General features: G+C 39.7%; 1 protein-coding gene across 2 annotated transcripts; it reads left to right on the top strand.

Moving 5' to 3' along the window:
- Window positions 1-25,164, top strand: LOC133818877 (FAD synthetase 2, chloroplastic-like). Of its 2 annotated transcripts, none has more exons than XM_062251981.1 (5): window positions 1-342; window positions 837-892; window positions 17,292-17,427; window positions 24,366-24,541; window positions 24,640-25,164. In XM_062251981.1, exons 1-5 carry the CDS (start codon window positions 35-37, stop codon window positions 25,146-25,148), a joined length of 1,185 nt encoding a protein of 394 aa, XP_062107965.1. In that variant the 5' UTR covers window positions 1-34; the 3' UTR covers window positions 25,149-25,164. The 2 variants fall into 2 exon arrangements, with proteins under 2 accessions (XP_062107965.1, XP_062107964.1); XM_062251980.1 differs by having other exon boundaries at window positions 3-342; window positions 834-892.
- Window positions 25,165-26,230: the final 1,066 nt, after the last annotated feature.

Below are 26,230 nucleotides of genomic sequence, written 5' to 3' on the forward strand. Positions count from 1 at the left end.
ATTTGAATATGATGTGGCCGAAAGTACCACACATATGCCTAACAACCAAGTACGCCAAAGTGGGTTTTTGGCTAAACCCATTTTTGGTTCAATTCAACCTCTGCCGAGTTGTTCCACCGCAATGTTGGCTAGCGGCGGCGGCGGCGGCTGCTCTCGTGTCTCTCTGCACCTACGCGAGTGTGACCTTAGCTTTGGGTTTTACAGTTCCACAATAGCCCACCGCCTGTCCCGCTCTTCTCCCCTTAACACTTTTCGGAAACGAATTCAGCAGAGGATGATTTCTTCTTCACTCATCTACTCTAAATCTCCCAGTGAGGTTCCTCTTCTCTCAACCTGTTTCAGGTTTTACTTCGTACCTTTATTTCTTTTTCGGTTTCAATTCGTTTGGATGCCGGGAAATATTGTTAAGGCAAAAGAATAATGATGAGAGTTTCAAAATTATTGTTGTTAAGCCCTTTATTTTGAGTATTCTAAATTGCCCTCTTTTGGTTTCTATGAGAATTGTGGAGAGCACTACACGGACTTATAAATGTTGCACTAATTTGTTCGGTTAGATTATTGGGATTCTGTGAGAAAGTAATGAAAAGTTGATATTGGAGTAACTTGACAGTATTCAAATTTTTGCTTGCTGATAAAACATGAAAAGCTCGAGAATTTATTGAATTAGATGCTTGGCATTGATTTAAGATGAATGCCCAACTGATTTTCTGTGGAAGTGTCTTGCATATCTATAAATTACTGGTATCTGTGTGTTTATATGTACCCACACTTTTTTTTGAGGGCATTTGTGTTGTATTTTGTTAAACATCTGATTCTTTTTCTTTTCTCCACAGAAGCCAACAAGAAGTTGATCGTGGTGAGGTTCCTTCTGAAGGATTGTCCTCAGTGGCAGGTTCTTTTTTTCCTCTTTTCATTTTCATATGCATTTTGCATTACCTTTTGATGTAAAGTATATGGTGAATCATTACTGTAGAAGTATAACATGCTTATTTCTGTTCCTAATGGTAATCATGCAAGGGCCCCTGTCATATAGTTTTATTCTCGTTCATATATCCTTTTACATGGTTATATCTCTTTCTATAGTTCAGTAAGTGTATTACCTTATTTTTCAATATTGATTTTGCTACAAAAAGAAAGCCTTAGAAAATTCAGTGTCTGTGGGATGACGATTACAAAGTTTGTTTAGATTTCTCTTGGTATGCCGAATGTAATACTTTTATGGGTACAAAAATTCATTATTCCTATTTCTAAAACTATGTTTTGGCGTGCCTTCTTTGTTAGATTTTCATTTATGATGATTGATGAATTGCAATAATTTAATTTGTGTTTATAATCATTAAAATAATTACCATTGTCATGTAGGAATGTTTATTTTTTTTCTCTCTTAAATGCATTAGAAAATGCTGTTTTAGAACTTTTTTTTTGGTGATGTCAATAAGAATTTTATATTTTGATTGGTTGTTTTATAAACTGTGCTACAAGCCTAAAAACTATACAGGAAAAAGAATTTAATCTGTGTATTAGATGCAGATTAATTGCATAAAATGATATTAGTTGATATACAGGCAGTTGTAAGCAACATAGCATAAGATTTAAGTTATTGATAACTTGTATTGTGCTAAGATGCTAGAATCTCTCTATGAATTCGGCTGGGATGTGCCTCATGCCATGAAATTTCCTGTGTATGAGAAGGTGGTAAGATATTGCTAGTAATTAACAGTAAGGAATTAGTAACTGAGCTCAAAATGAACTCCTCAACAGCCATTTCATTGAAAATACCCAGAATTCGACAGCTGGGTTCTCTCCAAATACAATCTGATTTCTCAGTAAAAGAATGCACACTCTGCTCTACTTCTCTCTTCTATTTATACTAAGGCTTATCAATTCTACCGTGTTCCCCTTACACAATACAAAATCCCTTCTAACTAACTCTCCTCACTCCTACTATCTGCTGACCTGTCATTCTTTCTGCCCTTACCCCTCCTAGCATAGACATAAGTCAATGGTGGTCTAACATTACCCCGGCCCAAAGACGCACCTTGTCCTCAAGGTGGAAGTCTGGAAACTGCTCCTGAACCGTTGCTAAATCCTCCCAAGTAGATTCAAACTCAGGTAGATGCAGCCATTTGATCAACACTTGCGGCTGTTCATTATGTGTTCCTGGTCTCATATCCAGCAGCGCTTCTGGTTCGAGGAGCCACTCCAGTTCTGCTGTCAGTTTCTTGGGCAAGGTGGTAGTTGATTGGTGCGGCCCCAAAGCTGGTCTGAGCATAGACACATGAAAAACAGGGTGTATCTTCGCCTCAGCTGGTAGTTGCAGCTTGTAAGCTGTCATGACTATCTTGGACAGAATCTGGTACGGGCCAAAAAACAAAGGTCCCAACTTCTGGTTCTTACGCTTTGCCAATGTCTGCTGTCTATATGGTTTAAGCTTCACATAGACCTTATTACCAACTGCATATTCGATGTCCCGTCTCTTCTTGTCAGCCTGAAACTTCATCTTTTGCTGGGCACGGTGCAAGTTCATCTTCAGCAGGTCCAAAACTTCATCACGCGCTTGCAGATTTTTTTCTACAGTGGACACCATAGTTTGGTTACCTTCTAACCAAATTAATGGTGGTGGATCTCGGTGGTACAACGCTTTGAATGGTGTCATTCCTGCTGCCGAATGATAAGACGTATTGTACCAGTACTCTGCCCAAGCTAACCATTTGACCCACTGCGACGGCTTAGAGCTTACAAAGCAGCGTAAGTATGTCTCCAAGCACCTATTAAGTACCTTGGTCTGGCCATCCGTTTGTGGATGGTAGGCTGAGCTATGCTTGAGCATTGTCCCTTGTAACTTGAATAGTTCCTTCCAAAAAAGGCTAAGAAATTTTTTATCCCTATCCGAGACAATGGACCGTGGAATACCGTGTAACTTGACCACCTCCTTGACGAAAACTGCAGCGACCGTAGCGGTTGTGTAAGGGTGCCGAAGAGGAACAAAATGCCCATACTTTGATAAGCGATCCACCACCACAAGAATTGAGTCAAACCCATTAGATAGTGGAAGACCCTCTATAAAATCCATTGACATATCATCCCATACTTGGTTCGGTATTGGGAGTGGCTGTAGCAATCCGGCAGGCGATTGGGCCAAATACTTACACTGCTGGCATATGTGACATTCAGCGACGAATTTCTGTATATCTCCCCTCATCCCGTGCCAATATAAATCAGCGGCTACTCGCTGAAATGTACGAAATGCCCCTGCGTGACCTCCCACATTACTGCAATGATACTCCTGTAGTAATAATGGTATAAATGGTGACGAAGAAGGAATAACCAGCCGCCCTTTAAACTTCAGACAATCCTTAGTAAAAGAGTACCTGGCGCAAGTTTCTCCTGCCTGAAGTTTCTGAATAATCTTGGACAGATTAGGATCAGTGGCTACATGGTGCTTCAAATCCAAAATTGAAATCATGTTGGGGAACGACAATGCTTGGCACTCCACCACCTGAGGTACCCTTGATAACGCATCGGCAGCCTTGTTTTCAAGGCCCGGTCTGTATTGTACCTGAAAATCATAACCCAGTAATTTCGTCAGCCACTTTTGGTGCTCCGTTGCTACCATTCGCTGCTCAAGTAAGTAACGTAAACTCCGTTGATCTGTCCGAACAATAAATTGGCGACCCAACAAGTAAGGGCGCCATTTTTGTATAGCTAACACAATTGCCATGAGCTCCCGCTCATATACTGATTTACAGCGAGCCCGAGGAGAAAGTGCTTTGCTGAAATATGCTATAGGGCGCTACTGTTGCATCAATATAGCCCCAATACCTGTACCTGAGGCGTCCGTTTCCACCACAAACGGGGCTGCGAAATTTGGCAGAGCCAAAACAAGGACTTCACACATGGATCTCTTCAATGCGAGGAACGCGTCTTGTGCTTCCTTACTCCAGCCAAATGCATCTTTCTTTAACTGGTCCGTTAATGGTCTTGCCAACTGCCCATAGCCCCTTACAAACTTCCTATAATAGCCGGTAAGGCCGAGAAAACCCCTTAATTCCTTCAGATTTTTCGGCGCTGGCCACCGTGACATTGCTGCCAGTTTCAGCGGGTCTGCTGAAACTCCTTCCGCCAAGACAATATGGCCCAAATATTCCAATTTTGACTGCGCAAACAAACACTTCTTTTTGTTTGCATAAAGTCGATGCTAGCTGAGGCGACTTAAGACTAAATCTAGGTGCTGTAAGTGAAGCTCCAGTGATGTGCTATAAATGAGTATATCGTAAAAAAAACTAACACGAATTTTCTCAAAAACTCACGAAAGACGTCGTTCATCAAGGCTTGAAACGTGGCTGGAGCATTGGTTAGGCCGAACGGCATTACCAAAAATTCGTAGTGCCCCTCGTGTGTCCGAAAAGCCGTCTTTTCTATATCTTTTGCTGCCACTCTTATTTGGTGATATCCGGATTTAAGGTCCAATTTCGAAAAGACCTTCGCCCCATAGAGTTCATCTAATAACTCGTCTATCACTGGAATAGGGAATTTGTCAGCGACCGTCTCGCGGTTCAAGGCTCTATAATCAACACAAAATCTCCAGCTGCCGTCTTTCTTTTTGACGAGGAGGACCGGGCTCGAAAAAGGGCTCGTGCTGGGCCGTTCTAATCCTGCCTGTAACATTTCAGTCAACAACTTTTCTATTTCATCCTTTTGTATCTGTGCATATCGGTACGGTCTAACCGATATAGGACCCGACCCCTCCTTCATCGTGATATGGTGCGCATGAGAACGCGGAGGAGGCAACCCTCTTGGCATGTGGAAAACTGAATCATGTTTCTGTAATATATCCTCAACTTCGGACAACGTAGTTGTAGACATATTCTCGGTATTGGCTGCCAATGCCCCAAACTGAATCCAGTATCCTTGTCCTTCTTGTTGAACCGAGTGAATCAAGGCTTTCAGGGAGATTTGTGATTTGCACAAACTGGGGTCCCCCTGTAATGTTACCCACGACCCCCCTACTTCGAATTTCATCACCATTGTTCGCCAGTTTACCTGCATATTGCCCAGCGTACTCAGCCATTGAATGCCCAAAATTGCATCAGCACCCCCCAAGTCCAAAGGCAAGAAATCTGTAACTACCAGTAACGAAGCTAAATCCAGCTCCACGTTCGTACAAATGCCCTCTGTACGCACTCGGCCTCCTGTTCCTAGCAATACTCCATAAGCGTTTGTTGCTGTAATCGGTAGATGAACCGCCTGAGCCAACTCCTTCGACACAAAATTATGTGTGGCTCCGCTATCAATGAGCACCGTGACTGGATGCTTGGCTATGGTGCCTGATATTTTCATTGTATGGGCTGATGATATTCCAACTAAAGAATTCAGGGACAGCATCGCTAGTTGCTCCTCTTGCAATGTTTCTTCACCGGATTCTGGGCTGGACGCGGCTGATTCTTGGCTTTCGAACCCTTCTAAGTCATCGGCAACCAACATGACATGGAGTGCCTTCTGTTCGCACACATGCCCTCTGTGAAACTTCTTATCACAACGAAAACAAACTCCACGATTCTTCTTGTCTAGATATTCGGCTTCCGTCAATCGTCGCATTATCGAGGGGTTTGTTTGGGTTCCCGTCGTATGTCCTGTCCTTGCTGTTGGTTGGTTTGAGCCGCGGAGAAGATGGTGTGCGAACTCCTCGTCGAAGAGGGCTAGGGTGTGAACCTTGGTATCACGATTGGGCTTGGGGCAGCCCTAGCCATGCCCCCTTTGTGGTGAAAGCCCAATCCAGTCAAGTGATGACCCTCTTCAATCCTTTGGGCCGTGTCCATGATTTGGGCCAGGCCCGCTGGCTGCAGCACGTGTAAAGGGCCCTTGATCTCCTCTTTCACTCCCTTGATGAAACTGCCCTCCAGAACGTGCTCTGGAACTCCGACCACCCTCGACGCCAGTGCTTCCCACTGAATTCGGTAAGCTCTCACCGTCGTCTCCTGCTTGGCGGATAAGACCTCCTCCGTCGTCGACCCCACCGGAACCGATCGGAATCGCACCATCAGCAAATGTTTCAGCAGAGCCCATGAAGTGATTGGGCGCCTTGAATGTTCCCACGGGAACCACGTGAGTGCATCCCCTTCCAACCCGATAATCGCTGGCTCCAACATGTGAGCTTCTGTGAGATGATTTAGCAAGAAGTAACGCTCCACGCGAAATACCCAGCCATCTGGGTTCTCACCCGAGAACAAGGGTAGCTCCATCCGCGGCGGCCTGAAATCCCGAGCTGTGTGTGGCTCCAATGGCGGTGTCGGATAGCTCGATGAAGGTGCTTGTGGTGGATGCGTCGCCGACGGAGGACCCATCGGTTGATGCGATGACAAACTATCTCCTTCAACTGCCTTCCCATGTCGATCCTCCGCCGCACTCGGACCAACATCTCCCATACGATTTGAAGATTGCAACAGCTGAGTGATATGGGTAATCAAGTACTCTACCTTCTTTTCCAATTCTGGGATCCTCTGTGTATCAGCGCGTAATGCTTCCAATTCTTGCGGAAAGTGTTGCATCTGTGCTCGAATTTCTGACACCTCCTGCCGAAGCTCCGAGTGAACTTCCTCGATCTTCTCCTCCACCAATTCTATTTGAAAATTCGGCTTAGGTCCCATAGTGGATCTGGACTCTGATACCACTTGGTAAGATATTGCTAGTAATTAACAGTAAGGAATTAGTAACTGAGCTCAAAATGAACTCAACAGCCTTTTCATTGAAAATTCCCAGAATTCGAGAGCTGGGTTCTCTCCAAATACAATCTGATTTCTCAGTAAAAGAATGCACACTCTGCTCTACTTCTCTCCTCTATTTATACTAAGGCTTATCAATTCTACCGTGTTCCCCTTACACAATACAAAATCCCTTCTAACTAACTCTCCTCTCTCCTACTATCTGCTGACCTGTCATTCTTTCTGCCCTTACCCCTCCTAGCATAGACATAAGTCAATGGTGGTCTAACAGAAGGATGAACTCTGCAATGGAATTTTGATGCTATGCCATTGTCTTAACTTAAGCATTGTCCGCATAATAATTAGGCACTCATTATATGTGAACAAAGCTCTTCTAGTTCAGAACAGCCTAGAATATTCAACAAGAGAGTAAAGACCAAATGCTTATGTATTCTGTTTTATTTTTGGCATCATTGAGTTAGTAAATTAAGAATTTTGTGATGCCTTTTAGTAAAGTCCAAGTCAAACATGTTAGTAGCAAAAACAACTGACTGGCAATCAAGATCATTTAAAATTGTAGGCGATTAAAAGTTAGAACTGCTAAACAAGTCTAAAGAAACTACTACTCCCTCCCCCAGAAGGAAAAAAAATCACTGGCAAGTTTAATAAATTTTTTGTCATACTTTTAAGTTTATGTGCCCATGTAATTAGAATGATTTTCAATAAGTCTCACCTTTTGTTTATCCATGGGACATGGAAAATTTGAATTCTGCACATTTTGTTATATTTCCTGAAAGATGTGAGTATAATGATAAATTCTTTAATGCAAGCCTTCTTTTCTTCAGTCTTTCTTTACATGAAGAAATGCAAATGTTATTACAAATTTTTTTGGAAAAGAATTTGTTGATATTAATGTTTGTTGAACTGACAATATATATATATATATATATTATATTGAGCACTTCATACGATCTGTATTTGATGGAGTGTAGATTGTTATAATGAATGGCTTCTTATATTCTGTATGTTAGCTTTATTGGACTATGTTGGAAAAAATCAAACTATTTTAGGAAGTTTCTGTTTTTAGTTTATTTGCTGTAAAGTGTAGAATATTCTAGCAATTGTCTATGATAGGAAAATAGTTATTATACAAATTTCTTTGTATTAATTTTAGGGTTTCTTTCTTTCACAATTAGGTTAACCTAGCCTTGTATAAATATATGTTAAATGTGAAGAAATAAAATATTAGAAAATTACCCAGTTTCTGACTTGGTATCAGAGCTAACCCTCTCTCCCCTTACCTTCACAATGGCTGAAATCTCCATTGAATCCGACACCACCCCAGCCAATGCCACTGTCACTCCTAACACTTTCGAAAACCCTAAAATCACCTCTGAATCTCACCCTGTTCAAATTACCACCATTAGACTTAATGGTGATAATTTTTTGAGATGGTCTTAATCGATTCAGATGTATATGAGAGGACGTGGAAAGATGGGTACTTACCTGGCGAGAAGGTGGCTCCTAAGGAGGATGATCCAGAGTTTGCTACATGGGATGCAGAGAATTCTATGGTTATGACTTGGCCGGTCAATTCTATGGAAGAGATTAGCTCGAATTACATGTGTTACCCAACTGCCAAAGAACTATGGGATAATGTGACCGAGATGTACTCTGATTTAGGGAATCAATCTCAAATCTTTGAGTTGAATCTCAAACTCGGTAATGTAAAACAAGGTGAGGATAATATTACTAAATACTTTACTTTGTTGAAAAGAATATGGCAGGATCTAGATTTGTTTGACACTTATGAGTGGAAATCTGCTGAGGATGGTCGTCACCATAAGAAGACTGTTGAGGATAATAGGATTTAAAAGTTCTTGGCTGTTGAGTTTGATGAAGTAAGGGGGAGGATTATTGGTAGGCAACCTCTGCCTTCCATTAGTGAAGTTTTTTCGGAGGTTAGACGAGAAGAGAGCAGAAGGAATGTTACGCTAGGAAAAAGGGTTGCTGGAACTACTATTGAAGGATCGTCCTTGGCATCTTCAGGAGGTTATAGTAGGACTGGTTCACAAAGATCTGATGAGAAGCCAAGGGTCAGGTGTGATTTCTGTAATAAGCCATGCCATATCCGTGAGACTTGATGGAAGATTCATGGGAAACCAGCCAATTGGAAGAGCAAGGCTGACAAGGCAGGACGTGGAACTCCTACAACCAATGAGACCGAGACAAGCCCCTTCACCAAATAGCAGATGGAGCATCTTCAGGCGCTGCTAAAGTCCAACCCACAATCTTCTGGTATTTCTGTTGCTGCTGTGGCACATACAGGTACTGAAATTTATGCTCTCAACTGTTATTTTACACCAGCCACTCTGGGATCATTGATTCTAGAGCTTCTGACGATATGACCAATTCACCTAAATTATTTAAATCCTATCATCCATGTCCTGGTACTGAAAAGTTAGGATTGCTATTGGTAGTTTCTCACCTGTTTCAGGAAAATGCTTAGTTACATTATCTGAGGGAATAGATCTTAAATCTGTTCTCCATGTTCCTCAACTTCATTGTAATTTTTTATTTGTTAGCAAATTATGTAGAAATTCTAATTGTTCTGAGTTTTCTATGAATCTCATTGCATTTTTCAAGACCTGGACTTGAGGAAGATGATTGGCAGTGCTAGGATGATTAATGGCTTCTATTATTTTGGGAATATTTTATCTAGTAATAAAAAATTTCAAGGACTTAGTGGTATTAGTTCTTTTTCTGTTTATGATCAAATAATGATTTGACACTATAGATTAAGCCATCCTAGTTTCTCTTACTTAAAACATTTGTTTCCTGGATTATTCAAAAAATCGAATCCTTTATCTTTTCATTGTGTTAGTAGTTGTTTATTGGCCAAGAGCCACCGTAACTCTTATATTCCCAAATTTTATCATCTTACACAACCATTTTATCTTTTTCATAGTGATGTTTGGGGACTTTCTAAGGTTACTACTCTTTCTGGTAAAAAATGGTTGGTTACTTTTATTGACGACTATACTCGTCTTTTTTGGGTTTATTTACTGAAAGATAAATCCGAAGTAGCACAAATTTTTCATGACTTTTACTTTGATTGAAACCCAATTTCAAACCAAAATGAGTATTCTAAGATCTAATAATGGGACTGAATATTTTAATAAAATCTTAGGCAGTTTTTTTAATAGAAAAATGGATTTTACATCAATCCACTTGTCTCGATACTCCTAAACAAAATGGTTTGGCTGAACGTAAAAATAAACATTTGCTAGAAGTAGATAGGGCTATGATATTTTATATGAACATTGCTAAATATCTGTGGGGAGACGCTGTTCTCACTGCTTCTTATCTTATTAATAGGATGCCTACTCGTGTTTTGCAGTACATTACTCCCTTAGAATGCTTGAAAACAAATTTTCCAGGTTCAAGAATTTATTTAGACTTACCTCTGAAAATCTTTGGTTACACCGCTTATGTGCACATCCCTAAAATATCTAGGTCTAAGCTTGAACCTAGAGCCGAAAGTTGCGTCTTCCTAGGATATCCTTCTAATAAATGGGGTTATAAATGTTTTAACCCTGTTACCAAACAGTTTTATACATCTATGGATGTTACTTAGAAGATACTCAGTATTTTACCAAAAATTCAACTCAGGGGGAGAAATCAGTGGAATCAAATTTTTGGGAAATTGACCCTTTACCCAATGTTATTCTTGATATTCCTATTCCTTCTAAAGAGACTCAGCCTACTGAGCATGAATTTGAAATTGCTCTATCAGAAAAAGAAATACTACGATTAATTAAAAATCGTACAAATCTTGAGCCTGTGGTTTATTCTAGAAAAAATGCTACTAAAAGAAGTAAAGACCACCAAATCATTCAAGCACATGTTCCAACTGAAGCCCTGAGCGATGGTCCTCCAACAATACCAGGTAATTCTCCTACCTTGTCTCCAAATTTGTCTGAACCAAATCTGCCGTTACTAGTTAATTCCAACACTGAAAGATCTGGACTTGAACCCGTCTTAGAAACAACCCCTGAATTAGATCTTAACCTTCCAATTGCCCTAAGAAAAGGAATTTGGACCTGCTCCAAATACCCTATAGCCAAATACATTTCTTACAACCGTCTGCCCAAAAATTATAGAGCATTTACCACTAATATTTCATATCTTGTTGTGCCTAGAAATATACAAGAAGCATTGGTGGATCCGAGTTGGAAGTTAGCAGTGTTTGAAGAGATAAATGCCTTGAAGAAGAATGATACTTGGGAGATTGTAGAGTTACCACAAGGAAAGAAGGTTGTAGGATGTAAATGGGTCTTTACAATAAAGAGTAAAGCTGATGGAAGTGTTGAAAGATATAAAGCTAGACTGGTTGCAAAAGGTTTTACTCAAACCTATGGGATTGACTACTAAGAGACATTTGCACCTGTAGCAAAAATAAATTCCATCAGAGTGCTACTATCTCTTGCTTTTAATTCAGGATGGCCTTTATACTAGTTAGATGTGAAAAATGCCTTCTTTAATGGAGACCTAGAAGAGGAAGTATTCATGAGTCCTTCACTTGGATTTGAGAAGAGTTTTGGAGTTGGGAAAGTGAGTAAACTAAAGAAGTCTTTATATGGATTCAAACAATCTCTTAGAGCGTGGTTTGAGCGCTTTGGTAGGGTGATAAAACGCCATGGATACACTCAAGGTCAAGCTGATCACACGATGTTTTATAAACACTTAGAAGAAGGTAAACTAGCCATTTTAATTGTGTATGTGGATGATATTGTGTTAACTGGGAGTGATCATGGCGAGCTAGAAAAGTTAAAAAGAAGACTTGCTGAAGAATTTGAGATAAAAGACTTGGGAACGCTGAAGTACTTCCTCGGAATGGAGTTTGCTAGATCCAAGGAAGGTGTTTTCGTAAGTCAATGTAAGTATGTTCTTGATTTACTCAAGGAGACAGGTATGTTAGGTAGAAAAATAAACACTTGATTGTTATTTTTACTTCTAAAGGAATAGCCTTTAAATAGGTCGAGTACAAAGGAATATTCTAGGTATAAACTAATTTACATTAATTACACCTTAGCTGTAAAATACTGAGTAATAATTCAAATTATTTCTACACCCTCCCTCAAGCTGGTGCGTACAAGTCCCACATGCCCAGCTTGCACACTTGCTCATCAAAGCTTTCTTTTGATAATCCTTTTGTTATCAAATCAACAGCTTGTTGTTTGCTTGGCACATAAACGACACAGTTCTTTTTCTTCAATTTTTTCTTTTATGAAATGACGGTCCACCTCCACATGTTTGGTTCTATCATGATGAACCGGATTGTGTGCTATATTAATAGCTGATTTATTGTCACTGTATAGTTTCAAAGGATTCACTCTTTGAAGTTGTAGTTCTTCAAGAACTCGTTTGATCCAGATCAATTCACATACTCCTTGAGCAAGAGCTCTAAGCTCAACTTCAACACTGCTTCTTGCAACAACAGGTTGTTTCTTGCTTCTCCAAGTAACAAGGTTTCCCCATACCTTGGTACAATATCCAGATGTTGATCTTCTGTCCTCAATTGAATCTGTCCAGTCTGCATCAGTGAAAGCTTCTATGCGTCTTTCTCCTTTTTTCTGAACAGTAGACCTTTTCCAGGTGTCTTCTTTAGATACCGTAATATCATGTAAATTGCCTCCAAGTGTTCTTCAAAAGGGCTGTGCATATACTGACTGACCAAGCTAACTACAAAGGCAATGTTAGGTCTAGTGTGAGATAAATAGATCAATTTTCCCACTAGTCGTTGATACATCCCTTTGTTTACAGGTTTCTCCTTTTCTTTTTTCTTGGACTTCCCTTTGGGTTCCACTGGGGTTGTTGCTGGTTTACATCTGAGCATATCAGTCTCTTTGAATAGATCAATAACATACTTACGTTGAGAGCCTGAAATCCCTTGCTTGGTTCTTGCAAACTCCATACCCAGAAAGTATCTCATCTGACCAAGATCTTTTACCCCAGAAAGTATCCCTTGCTTGCTTGGTTCTTGGTTTTTTGCTTGGGCTAGATCTCTTTGACCTTGTTTGTACCCATGTTTCTTGATCACTTGATTGAACCTCTCAAACCATGCTCGTGGTGATTGTTTCAAGTCATTGAGAGATTTCTTTAAGTGACATGCTGTTTCTTTTCCATATTTTCTTTCGAGACCAGGAGGAATCTTCATATAGACCTCTTCTTCTAAATTTCTGTTTAGAAAGGCGTTCTTAATATCAAGTTGCTGCAATGGCCAATCAAGATTAGCAGCTATTGATAGGAAAATTCTTATTGTGTTTAGTTTTTCCACTGGTGCAAATGTTTCTGTGTAGTCCATCCCATAAGTTTGAGTGAACCCCTTTGCAACCAGTCCCGCCTTGTATCTTTCTATAGTACCATCAGCTTTGTATTTCAATGTGAATATCCACTTGCATCCTGCAACATGTTTGTCTTTTGGCTTAGCTACTATTTTCCAAGTAGCATTTTTTTGCAACACCCCTATTTCTTCTTCAACCGCTTTCTTCCACTCAGGAATGGACAAGGCTTCATCAATATTCTTTGGAATAATTGTCTCAATTTTGGCAGCAAAGGCTCTGAATTTTGGTGAGTCTGTTGTAGCACACATACTTAGATATAGGATGTAAAGTACAATTCCTCACTCCCTTCCTTTTTGCAATGGGCAGATCTGATTCTATCACACTCGAACTAGGATTAGAATCAAATGAAATTGGACTCAAAGAATCACTTACATTGGGATTTGTCACTGGTTCAGACTCATGGGAGACGAGATCCGTAGCTGGCGGTATTACTTGATGTTTGTCCCGTCGTCTAGTATAAACCAACAACTCTTTTTCTGAATTTATTTGGTCTGTCTTTTCCATGTCAAAAATGTTTTGTTCAGAATTTAGCACAGAGTTAGACTCAATTGGTGGACTAGACTTAGTTGGTGGATTAGATTCAATGGGTGGACTGAATTCAGGTCCTATCATTGGTAAACAGGTATCCCAGCAGTGAGTATTCGTAACAAACCCTCCCTGAAGCGAAGTGTTGGTATAAAAAGGTTGCTCTTCATTGAATGTGACATCTGATGAGACACTAAGGTGACGAGTGAGAGGGTTGTAATGTTTGTAGCCCTTTTTGGTGGAAGAATACTCAAGGAAAATACACTTTTGAAAATGAGGATCAAGTTTGGTATGATTAGGTCCTAAAACATGAACATAGGCTGTACAACTAAACATTTTTAGTGGAATATCTGAGAGTAGGTGAATCTGAGGATAAATCTTAAGAAGAGAAGATATTGGAGTTTGATAGTGTAAGACACGAGAAGTCATTCTATTGATTAAATAAGCTGCTATCAAAATAGCTTTTCCCAAAAAAATCTTAGGAATAGTAGTAGTAAACATGAGAGCCCTAGCAATTTCTAACAAATGTCGATTTTTTCTTTCAGCAATCCCATTTTGTTGGGGAGTATGAACACATGAACTTTGATGGACAATGCTATTAGAGATAAGATAATCACCTAAGATGGAATTAAAATATTCTGTACCATTATTAGTGTGCAGAACTTGGAGATTAGCTTGAAATTGATTTTTAATCATTGAATGAAATTTTTTGAAGGTGGCAGCGACATCAGATTTGTCTTTTAAAAGAAACACCCAAGTTAAACGAGTATGATCATCTATAAAGGATATAAACCAGTGAGTATTAGAGATATTTGTAACCTTGGATGGCCCCTGCATGTCACTATGAATGAGAGTGAAAGGATGAGATGCCTAATAGGGGCGAGAACGAAAAACACTTCGAGTATGTTTTGCAAATTGACACACTTCACATTGGAACATGTTCAAGTGTTTGTTTTTAAATAGACTAGGAAACAGATGTTTCAGATAGGGAAAACTAGGATGTCCTAATCGATAATGCCATCTCAAAATATCAATATTAGAAGCAGTTTAACCAGAATGCAGCCTTTTATTACCTTGAGCAGATGAAGGGTCAACATCAAAGTAGTACAGCCTGTTACATTCTCTCACACTTCCAATCGTCTTCCTCGAGGACAATTCCTAGAAATCACAATGTAAGGGTGAGAATTTTAAAATACAACCTTGATCAAGGGTAAGTTTGCTAATTGAGAGGAGATTACAAGATAGATTTGGCACATGGAGGACATCTTTAAGAGTAAGGAGAGGAGATAGATAAACAGAACCTTTACCAGCAACAGTTGATAGAGAGCCATCAACAATTTTTATTTTACTAGTACTGGACAAGGACCATAAGTAATGAACTGATGAGATTGACCAGTCATGTGGTCAGATGTGCCAGAGTCAACGATCCAAGGCGAAGTTTGAGCATTAAAAGCAGCAGAAGTGTTTGGAGTGGAGAAAAATCCCGGAGAGTTCAGATCTGGTGCGGAAGTTGACTTGAGCAACCTATGGAGTGGAACAATCTGATTTGTGGTGAAAGGGAATGTATCAGGCTGAGCAGCAGTCATAGTGCGCCCTTTAAAATTGTTTTTAGTAGCTGAGTGGTGAAGATTAGGCTGTTCAAAGTGATGGGTAACAACCTCAGAGAGCGTTTTTGAGATTTCAATGATGGTGGAATTATAGTGGTGTTGAGATCAGTTGGGAAGTGACCATGGTCGATTTTCAATGGTTAGAAAGGAAAAAAAAACAACTGAACAAACCCAAAAAAACAGCAACTGCAAGAAGATGATGAGACGATGAGGAGAGGATTGGGAAGTGGTGCAGCAGAGAAATCAGCTGATAGAGCCCAGAACTGTTGAAAATCAGAGGAAAGGTGCTGGCTGGGAAGAAAAAAAAAATTCCGTGAACAGTACTGCGCGTGAACAGTATTCGCTGGTGATCTGGAAGGTGGACGCCGAGGTTTTGTTGATCAGAGGCTAAGCAATCTCTCTGTGGTGGAGGTGAGAAGAGAAAACAACTCCAAAATAGTTTTCTAAGGTTGAATCTCAAGAGTACCAAACCCTAATTTTTGAAGAAAGGGCAGAAAAATAAGCTTAAATTTGGAAAAAATTCTCAATTTTTAAGCTCTTAAAGCTCTGATACTATGTGGAAAAATAAACTCTTGATTGTTATTTTTACTTTTAAAGGAATAGCCTTTAAATAGGTTGAGTATAAATGAATGTTCTAGGTATAAACTAATTTACATTAATTACACCTTAGTTTTAAAATACTAAGTAATAATTCAAATTATTTCTACAGGGTGTAAGCCTATTGAAACTCTAGTAAAACCAAATGTGAAGTTGCAGCCTGCGCCATTGGTAGATGTAAACGACCGAGAGTGTTATTAGAGATTAGTTGGGAGACTGATCTATTTATCTCACACACGACCAGACATAGCATTCGCAGTGAGTATGGTGAGTCAGTTTATGCAATCACCTGGACCACTTCATTTCGAGGCAATCTACAGAATTCTAAGGTACCTAAAAGGAACACCTAGGAAAGGCCTTATGTTTAGACCTCGGGGACATCTACAAGTTGAAGCTTATATAGATGTAGATTGGCTGGAAGTGTAGTTGACAGAAGGTCTACCTTGGGCTATTTCACATTCATTGGAGGCAACTTAGTAATATGGCGAAGTAAAAAGCGCAGAATGTGGTAGCTAGAAGTAGTGCCGAAAAATAGTTTAGAGTTGTAGCACATGGTATGTGTGAGATTCTGTGGATAAGAAGATTGTTGGGAGAATTGATGACATCACCATCATCACCTATGAGGTTGTTTGTGATAACAAGGCTGCTATTTTGGTTGCTCATAATCCAGTTCTTCATGATCGCACAAAACATGTGGAAGTGGATAAACACTTCATTATGAAAAAGGTGGAAGATGGATCAGTTTGTATGACTTATATCCCTACCGGAGAGCAAGTGGCTGATATCTTCACAAAGGATTGTTCAAGAAATAGTTTAATTTGTTGAGTAGCAAGCTGGCTATGGAGAATATCTACAAGCCAACTTGAGGGGGAGTGTTGGAAAAAATCAAATTGTTTTAGGAAGTTTCTGTTTTTAGTTTATTTCCGTAAAGTGTAGAATATTCTAGCAATTGTCTATGATAGGAAAATAATTATTATACAGATTTATTTGTATTAATTTTAGGGTTTCTTTTTTTCACAATTAGGGTAACCTAGCCTTGTATAAATATATGTTAAATGTGAAGAAATAAAATATCAGAAAATTACTCAATTTCTTACTTGCAGCCCTTGAAATGCTCCCTTTTAACCTTTCTCAGCTTTGGCTGTAAGAAAATTTGAATAACTTTGTATGTTTGTTGCTCCTTGTGGCCCTTGAAATGCTCCCTTTTAACCTTTCTCAGCTTTGGCTGTAAGAAAATTTGAATAACTTTGTATGTTTGTTGCTCCTTGTGGTTATTTCTAGCAAGCTGTGCATGGAAACTTCTCCTTGCATTCAACATTCCGAAGTGTTCGGAGCTCATTTTTGTTGCCTGTCTATTAGCATATCTATGTATTTTGTTTGTCTGTTTTATTACTATGTTTAAGCAGGTATATTCTTTTTCTTGGGATTGTAACTTATGACTTCTCTGAAATCAGGTGGAGTTGTTGCTCTCGGAAAGTTTGATGCCCTTCATATTGGCCAGCGTGAACTCGCAGTTCAGGCTTCAAAAGTTGGAACACCATTTCTTTTGTCATTTGTTGGGATGGCAGAAGTTCTGGGATGGGAATCTAGGTAATGTTGCCACATCTACTTGGTTTTTATTCATTCAAAGCATCCTTTGATTTTAATTTGTAGACCATTGATATAAATTATATATGTATATAATCTTGCACACCAAAATAGACAATATCTTGTAGATATGGACAACTGATTTGTTGTAAATTGTGAGAGAAGAGTCAAACGAAGACTGATGCAAGACGTCTGGCTATCTGAGAAAAAGAATTGAGTTGGATCCTTAATTTTCAATTTTGGCTCATTTGATCCCTTAATTATTTAATTACGGTTTAATCTCCAAATTGCTATTGTAAGAACCAGAAACTTAGGTATGATTTTCTGTGGGGAGAGATGGATTCCCATGGCCCTCACAGTCACGAGAGGGCAAGTAAGAGAGCTTCTAAGGGAATAAAAATCTCCTTTTCCCTCCTGGAATTGGACGAAATAGTGGCTTGTATTTTGACAATTCCAGCAATGTTTTCAAACGTTATTGGAGTTTCAGAACAGAACACAGTTTTTATCTCAACTCTTTCTAATGATGGTGAGGCTGTCCGTTTATGCGAAAGAACTAGGTTGTCAAGAACTGAGATTTCGTTGACCTTAGATGGTGCAAGGTAGTTGATTGTAGAGATTCGGAGGCTTTTGTCTTTGAAGACTGAGAATAAGAAGGGCTTTAAGCGTTCTTTCAGAAACAACAATCTGGATGTGTTCATTGATTGTTTTAGGAATATCAAAGGTATATTCCACAAAGTCTCCACACTAAAGAATAATGTTGTCAGAAGCGTTAATATACTAGATGAGGGATGAGAGTCAAGTTGGAAGGAGTTGAACAATTCCATCATTGGGATTGTTGGAAGACAGGAAAGGGACCCACTGAGGAGAACCTGTATAGGCCCAGGGTCTCCAAGAAGTCTTGGGCTTCTGTGGTATTGGAGAAGGGTGAGGGCGAATGCGTTGATAGCCAAACGAAACATGCCAATCAAGGATTTTCGTGCAAAAAGGGCCATGCTGTGATGTTGATTCGAACTGAAAGTCATTCTTCCTAGGATTTTATTCTGGGAGGCATAAAAAAGTACTTAGGAGTACATGTTAAATTGTCTTTTATGTCTGATGATAGAGCTATCCTATGCTGTCCTACTGAAACCATGAAACAAAATTTAATTTCTAGAGGGGAGATGACTATTTCGAACGACACAAAGGTTTCTGCTGTTCCTTGGAGTTGGAGCAAACAATTGAATGAGAAGAAAATCAGATGCTATCACAACTGGATAGGGGTGGATGGTATATCGTTGAACATATGGAATATTCATGTGTTTAAGGTTATAGGAGACTTGTGTGGTGGGTTGATGGCTGTGGACAAATAGACCTTAGAGATGAAAGATGTGTCTGTCGCCAGATTGAGATTGGTTGGAAAACCTAGAGGCTTCATTCTTGCTTCCATTGAAGATGGTAACTTTATTTCCATAAGATTATTCAATTTAAGAGAGTCGAATAATCAACCTAGTAGCCGTGGTTGGAGTGCTTGGGTCAAGAAGATTTTGCAGGGACCGAAAGGTGATTCAGGGGCGGCGGGGCCGACAATTGGTGGAGAGGTAGTGGGGCTGTCAGGTGAGGCCAGGGTTGGCGACTAGTTTTGCAGTGGCTAAGGTGACGTCGGCGGATGGCGAGGGAAGGTTTCGGTCGCAATCTATGCAAAATCTGAGTTCGGATCCTCAAGAAATTTGTCACGGATCGAAAGGGATAAGATCCCGTGATTTTTGCTCTCCATTAAAGGGTATTTTTAAGCAGTTACTAGCAGAATTGTCGACTAAAGAGAGGAATAAGGAAGGCACATGTATCGGTTTTGAAGATTTTAAAAAATCCACGTGCCCTAATTTGAAATACAAGATTGGTCTTAATTCTGAAGAGTAGAGATTGGGCAGGGCCTTGAAGTGGAAGAATGGACTTTGTTCATTTAAAGTGGACTTTCACTATTTTAGGGCTCTCTTCAATCCAATTCACTTGGGAATGGAGTTGGGCCTTCGGTGGAATGGGAATGATCGAGTATCTAAGGGCCCAATTCAGAACTCTCTTTAGGCTGTTTGCCCCAAAGATCGTGAGGCCTTTTGCAAAGGTAAAATTTATTTCTGGAATGATTTGAGGGTTAATTCTCTTAGAATATGTTGCATTTTACTCCAAAATTCGGGAGAGGAGGAGTCGAACCCAGAGGAGGCGGCTACAAGTCTGAAAGTGTATTATCGAAAGCCAAAAAGTCCATATGCAGAAAGTACATTTCTATTGGAGGAACATGGAGAGGGTTTTAAGTTTATTGAGCAAGAATTGGAAGATGATTATTTTATCTTTCCTTTGGTAGATGGTCAATTTGAACCTTGCAGTTCTGAAAATGAGGATATGGACATAGATTTTGAAGCCGATAGGGAGGAAGTGGGAGATATTGTGGTGCATGCTAGAAGGTTGTGGGATGAAGAAAATGAGGTGGAACGGGCCGAGGCTCGCGGCGAGCCTGGGACAAGGCGGGAAGATATTAATAAAGAGGTAGGCAAGCCAGATGACTCATCCAGGCTATGTAAGGTCATGGACTCTTTGGGTATTACACTATTGGTTAATGATTAAGGGGAGAAAGAGGTAGGCAGCTCCTCTTTTCTGTCTAAGAATAGCCACCGTGAATTAAGGAAAGTGAAGTTTAATGTCAATTATGAAAAAGGAGAGAAGAAGGGTGAGTGGTGTTGTAATTGCTCATGGAGATTTTATCGTGGAATGTGAGGGATAGTGGTAACAAAGAAAAGCGGAAGGCAATTCAAGAAACCATTTGTAAGGTTAATCCAAACTTGATCGTTCTTCTAGAAGTAAAAAAGGTTAAAGTAGATAGGAATTTTGTGGGAAGTATTTGACGGTCCAGATTTAGAGCCTGGATTTATTAGCAGGCTTTAGGGAGATCAGGAGGTACCTTAGTGGATTGGGATACTCGGAGTGTCACTGTTACAGATTCCCTGTAGGGGGATTTTTCGGTTTCTGTCCGTATTGAGGCCGAAGGTAAGGATCCTTGGTGGTTTTCTGGCATATATGTTCCTGTGGCTTATGGAAAACAAGATAGTTTTTGGGATGAGTTAGGTGGTTTGAGCATCATTTGTGGCAATCACTGCTGTGTGGGGGGAGACTTTAATGTGGTTAGGAGAGGAAATGAGAAACTTAATAGTGTGTCTAACACTATGAGCATGAAGAAATTTGATGCGTTGATCAGAGAACTGAGTCTAATAGATCCCAAACTCCATATTAGTCGATTTACGTGGTCGAATTTCAGACAGGGGCTTATTTGTTGTAGGCTTGATAAATTTTTGTTCACTTCCTTATGGACATATTTTTATCCCTTTGTTCGTCAAGAGGTGGTGGTTCGTATTGTGTCAAATCATAGCCCCATTGTGCCAGACTCTAACCCTCCTTTGTGGGGTCCAAGTCCGTTCTAATTTGACAATTATTGGCTTGAGCATAAGGATTTTCCTGTCCTATGTCAGAAGTGGTGCAATTCATCTAAGTTGGTGGTTTGGCCAGGGTATGGCTTCATGAACATGTTGTCCTTGGTTAGAGGAAAAGTCAAGGGGTGGAGTTGGGAGGTTTTTGGGTCAAGAACATTGCTTAAACAATTCTTGTAAAGATGGATGTTCGAGTTTGACAAAATTGAGGAAGGGGGCCAGTGGAACGGTCAACTCCATTTGGAATGGAGTAAGATCAAGAAAGAGTGGTAGCACATAGTTTTTTAAGAGGAAAGAGGTGTTTGGCTCAAGTTGAAATGTCAATGGACTGAAGAAGGGGACTCTAATTCCAAGCTTTTTCATAGTATTCTTAGTACTCGAAAAGCAAGGAATTTTATATCAAGAATTGAGCAAGAGGATGGAACTATCCTTGGAAAAGATGTTGATATTGAAGAGGCTATTGTGGGTTTTCATTCTTCGCCATATTCTTCCGTCTATAGGAAGTGGAAAGGAGTGGATGACATTTCTTGAGAGCCTATTCCTTCTTTTTTGGCTTCTCTCGCTGAGAGGCCTTTCACTGAGGAAATTAGGTGTCAGTGTTTGATTGTGATGAGTCTAAGGCTCCGGGTCCGGATGAGTTTTCTATGACATTTTATCTAGATAATTGGGACACTGCCAAAAGTGATATTTTGGTTGTCTTTGATTGTTTCTTTAAAGATGGAGTTATTCACCAGAAGGCCAATGAGACCTATATATGCCTTATTCCTAAGAAGTTGGATAGTTTTCGGGTTCAGGACTATAGGCCTATTAGTTTGGTCACTAGTCTGTACAAAATCATCTTGAAAGTGTTGGCTTGTAGTCTTCGAGGAGTTCTTTCTGACACGATAGCAGAGACTCGAGGAGCATTTGTGGAGGGTAGGCAGATTTTGGACACAATGTTGGTGGCTAATGAGGTAGTGGAGGATGATCAGAGTAAAGGAATAACGGGGTGGGTGTTCATAATTGATTTTGCGAAAGCTTACGATTGTGTGGATTGTGATTTTTTGGACTTTGTCTTGGGTGAAAGGATTTGGTGAAGTTTGGAGGAGATGGATGTTGGGGTGTTTGTCTTCTACCTCCTCTATGTTTTCAAATAAGAGACCAAGGGGGAAATTTAAGGGATCTAGAGGCCTTCGCCAAGGGATTCCCTTTCACCATTCTTGTTTACTTTGGTTGTGGATGTCTTGGGCTTAGTGGTGGATAAGGCTAAGAGTGTTTCAACTTTTAGAGGTTTCACAGTGGGCAAGGATAAAGTGGAGGTCAGTCATCTCCAGTTCGCTAATGATACAATTTTCTTTGTTAATGATGAGGAGTCTTTGTCAGTTCTTCTTGATATTCTTAAGGCTTTTAGTGTTGTCTCCGAGTTTTCTATTAATTTGCAGAAAGGTTAGTTGTTAGGGATTAATCTAGATGAGGAGACAGTGGACCTTCGAGCTAAGGAAATCGGGTGTGAGGCAGGCCAGTGGCCTATGAAGTATTTGGGGTTACCTTTGGATGCTTCCTGTCGTTGCAAAGGTTTTTGGGAGCCCGTTGTTTCGAGATGTGCCAAACACCTGGATGGGTGGAAGTGTGCTTTCCTGTCTAGGGGTGGCAGGTTGACCCTTATTTAGTCGATTTTATCTTCTATTCTGGTTTATTATTTGTCGTTTTTTCGTATTCCTAAGGGTGTAGTTGGGGGTTTTGGAGAAATTAATGCGAGATTTTCTTTGGGAAGGTGCGTATGAGTCTGGTTTCGACCACCTTGTCTCTTGGAGGGAAGTTTGTAAATTGCGTGGTCATGGGGGCCTTGGTATTGGTAATTTGGATTTGAGGAACAAGGTGTTTCTCATGAAATGGTTGTGGCGGTTTCCTTTGGAAAGCAAGGCTTTGTGGCACAGGGTGGTGAAGAGTATGTATGGGGCGATGGAGGTCTTCGGGATACTGGTAGAGGGGGGAGGCTGTCTGTTCGTGGCCATTGGAAAGACATTTCGTCTCTGCATGAGGATTATAACCAGCTGGTCAGGTTCAAGGCTGGGAGGGAGGATCAAATTCGTTTTTGGGAGGATGGTTGGATTAACGATGCTCCTTTAAAGTATCAATTTCCTGACCTATTTATGCTATCCAAGGTCGATAACTGTCTAATTAAGGATTTGGTGGTTTCTGGGGGTGAGGAAGGTTTAGGAGGCCTGGGGTGGGATTTGCGTTTCAGGAGGAATTTGTTTGATAATGAGGTCTCTAGTTTGGCTTAGCTGTTTCAAATGTTAGAGAATGTTGCTCTGCCGACAATTTTAGAGGACAGAAGGGCGTGGATTCATCACACTAGTGAGATGTTCTCTTGCAAGTCAGCCTTTTGGAGGTTAAATTATGCTCATCTGGGTCCGAAAGAGAGGTGGGCAAAGAATTTGTGGAAGAGTGTTTCTCTCTCAAAAGTTAAAATGTTTAGTTGGCCGGTCTTCAATAATATATTAAATGTTCATAAAAACTTACAAAGGAGGAGACCCTTTCATTGTTTATCCCCTAATTGGTTTGTTTGCTGTAAGAGTGCAAGAATTTGTGGAAGAGTGTTTCTTTCTCAAAAGTTAAAATGTTTGGTTGGCCGGTCTTCAATAATATATTAAATGTTCATGAAAACTTGCAAAGGAGGACTTTCATTGCTTATCCCCTAATTGGTTTGTTTGTTGTAAGAGTGCAGGGGAGTCAACTAGACACTTATTCCTGGAGTGTCATTTTGCTAGGGAGGTTTGGGGTAAGATGTTGGCTGAGTTTTGCGTCTTTTGGTGTATGCCCTCTTCTTGTTCTCAGTTGTTTCTTGGTCGTTTAGAAGGAGGCAAGAAGGTGTCTCGCTTGTGGCAGAGTACCTTGCTTGCGGCTTTTTGGGCCTTATGGCTCGAAAGAATAGTAGAATTTTCGAAGGTGTCTCTAGCTCAGTTGAGTCTATTTGGGATAAGATCAAATTTTGGATTGCAACTTGGATGTATGGATCCAAGTGTTTTGAGGGGGTTTCTTTTTTGGATCTTTGTAGAGATTGAGGTAATTTATGGCTTTAGTGTTGGGGGGAAGGGGGCTCTGTTGTTGGTGGTTTGGTGGCTTGTTGTTTGTGTTTATTTTTGTTATCACGGTATTCCTTCGCCAAAAGTGAGGGCTCTCAATATATTCGAGTGGAGGTCAGTTTAATACAATGGCCTCTGTCTCTTTTTCAAAATTTTTTTTATATATATATACATATTTATATATATTTTTGTCTAGTAGAATTATATTTTTATCGTCGAGACACCAACACTTTGCGTCACAATGGAAATTATAATTTTAGTTGAGTTGGCTTATTTTACTATGCTTAACCATCATCTATATACTGCTGAATTGCAAATTATGTGGCGTTATTAAAAATAAAAAATTCACATTCCAAGTTTTAAGAAAAATAGATTTCGTTGATTCACTTTTTTTTTCTTTCCCAATTTAAATGGACAGGCCTCCCGTAGTTGCGAAGTGTGATAGGAAGCGGGTGTTTTCCTCTTGGTCCCCTTATTGTGGGAATGTGGCCCCTATGGAGTTTGGGATTGAATTTTCAAGTGTTCGACATCTCTCCCCTAAAGCATTTGTTGAGAAGTTAGCCAAAGATCTTGGTGTGCGTGGGGTTGTGGCAGGTAAATTTTATGAGGAGTTATTGCAGATTCTTTCACATTCCATTTTGTGTGTATCAAGAGTCTTGATAGACATTAAAACAGACAGCTAATTGTAACAGGTGAAAATTACCGGTTTGGATATAAAGCTGCCGGTGATGCAGCAGAGCTAGTAAAGCTTTGTGAAGAATATGGTATGGGGGCTTACATTATAAATCCAGTTATGGACAATAATCAACTCTTCGTCAACATAAACTCCGGCAATCCAAATGACAGAGGACAAGTATCGTCTACTCGTGTCCGCCGTGCCCTTGCTGTTGGCGACATGAAATATGTGTCGGAGCTTTTGGGCCGCCGACATCGACTCATATTGAAGGCAAACAATCGGGAGGTATTTACTTGCAATAAACATAAACTGTCTACTCCCAAATCCTGTTTGTTAAATCTAGCACCGAAGGAGGGTTTATATGAGAATTGTTATCTGATTGTTGGTGAGAAACTAATACCATGTAGAGTGGTTATTGACACAGCCCAAATCCATATAGAAATGGATGACATAGGTACATCTAGTTACTTTGGCTCTGAGGACTTGGAGCTGTTGCGCATTGAATTTGGTAATTCACAATCTTAATAATATTTAATTCATACGTGTCCTTGTTGGATTTGTCATTCTCCAAAATTAGTTATTAACGAGATGCTTTGGTGGTACCCGTCTTTCTTTTTTATTCTTTATTTTTTTTTTTACGAAAACCAATCCTTTGTTATATGGCATGTTGAAGTACAGTAGTTATAATATATGGACGGAATATTTTCAACCAAAAACACATAAAAATACATACCAAGCAATCATAGTTATAGACAAGTAACATGTACAAGAGATACATTAAGGTGGAAAAAAAAAATGAAATCAAAGAATTCCATTTATGTTTGGATTGAATCAATAATTTCTAGAAAATTCATACTTGAATATAGTATAATTTCTTAAAATTTACAACAATTGTAAATATCTAAAAAAATATATATAAAAAAATCTCTTATCAAATTTGTCTCTATTTTTTCTTTTCTATTTTCTCTCCTAGATTTTTTTCTTACTAAAATTCAAGGTCCATACAATACCTAAGAGGGACAGAGAAAAAGTTCCTAAACTTCACTACACTTGCTATTGAAACTAACAAATTAGATAAAAATCAACTCTAGCTTGAATTAAAGCTCCAATATTAAAAACAATTGAGACTGAGTGTATGGCAATATCTCATTCATTTTGGCTACCACTTGATTGGTTTTGTTCTTGTAGAAAAGTTAGTGGAGGTGCATATTAAGTTCAAGTGCTCGTCCTTTATGTTTTGCTAACTATTTCTTATGAGCAAAATAAGAAAAAAAAATAACAAACATTAAAAGGCAAGCAAAATTAATATAAGAAGGGGGCTGAGACTCGGTTTGTTCTCTTCCATGGCGAAGAAGAAGAAATTGATTCGTTAGCCTGAGATTCATGTTGGAGAACAAGATAATCTGTTGAATCACAATGAGTAGGCTCTGATTGGTTCAGTTCCTGAGGGTTTGGCAACTGATGGCCTTGCGGCTGATGTTCTGAATACTATGGAGGAGGTTAGATTTGAGGGTCTGAATCTCATTATTGAAGAGGATCGACTGAATGCAACTAACAGAACCCAGGAAATCGACACTAGGGGAGATGGAATGGCTACTTCGGCTTCG

Source organism: Humulus lupulus, chromosome 2, assembly GCF_963169125.1.
Source record: "Humulus lupulus chromosome 2, drHumLupu1.1, whole genome shotgun sequence".
NCBI classification, from domain to species: Eukaryota; Viridiplantae; Streptophyta; class Magnoliopsida; order Rosales; family Cannabaceae; genus Humulus; species Humulus lupulus.

What these genes read in the sequence shown, in the direction of transcription:
- LOC133818877 (XM_062251980.1), top strand. Translation starts at nt 35, where the DNA reads ATGCCTAACAACCAAGTACGCCAAAGTGGGTTTTTGGCTAAACCCATT. An exon ending in CTTCTCTCAACCTGTTTCAG is followed by an intron (nt 343 to 833) that starts GTTTTACTTCGT and finishes TTTTCTCCACAG; the next exon opens with AAGCCAACAAGAAGTTGATC. An exon ending in AGGATTGTCCTCAGTGGCAG is followed by an intron (nt 893 to 17,291) that starts GTTCTTTTTTTC and finishes CTCTGAAATCAG; the next exon opens with GTGGAGTTGTTGCTCTCGGA.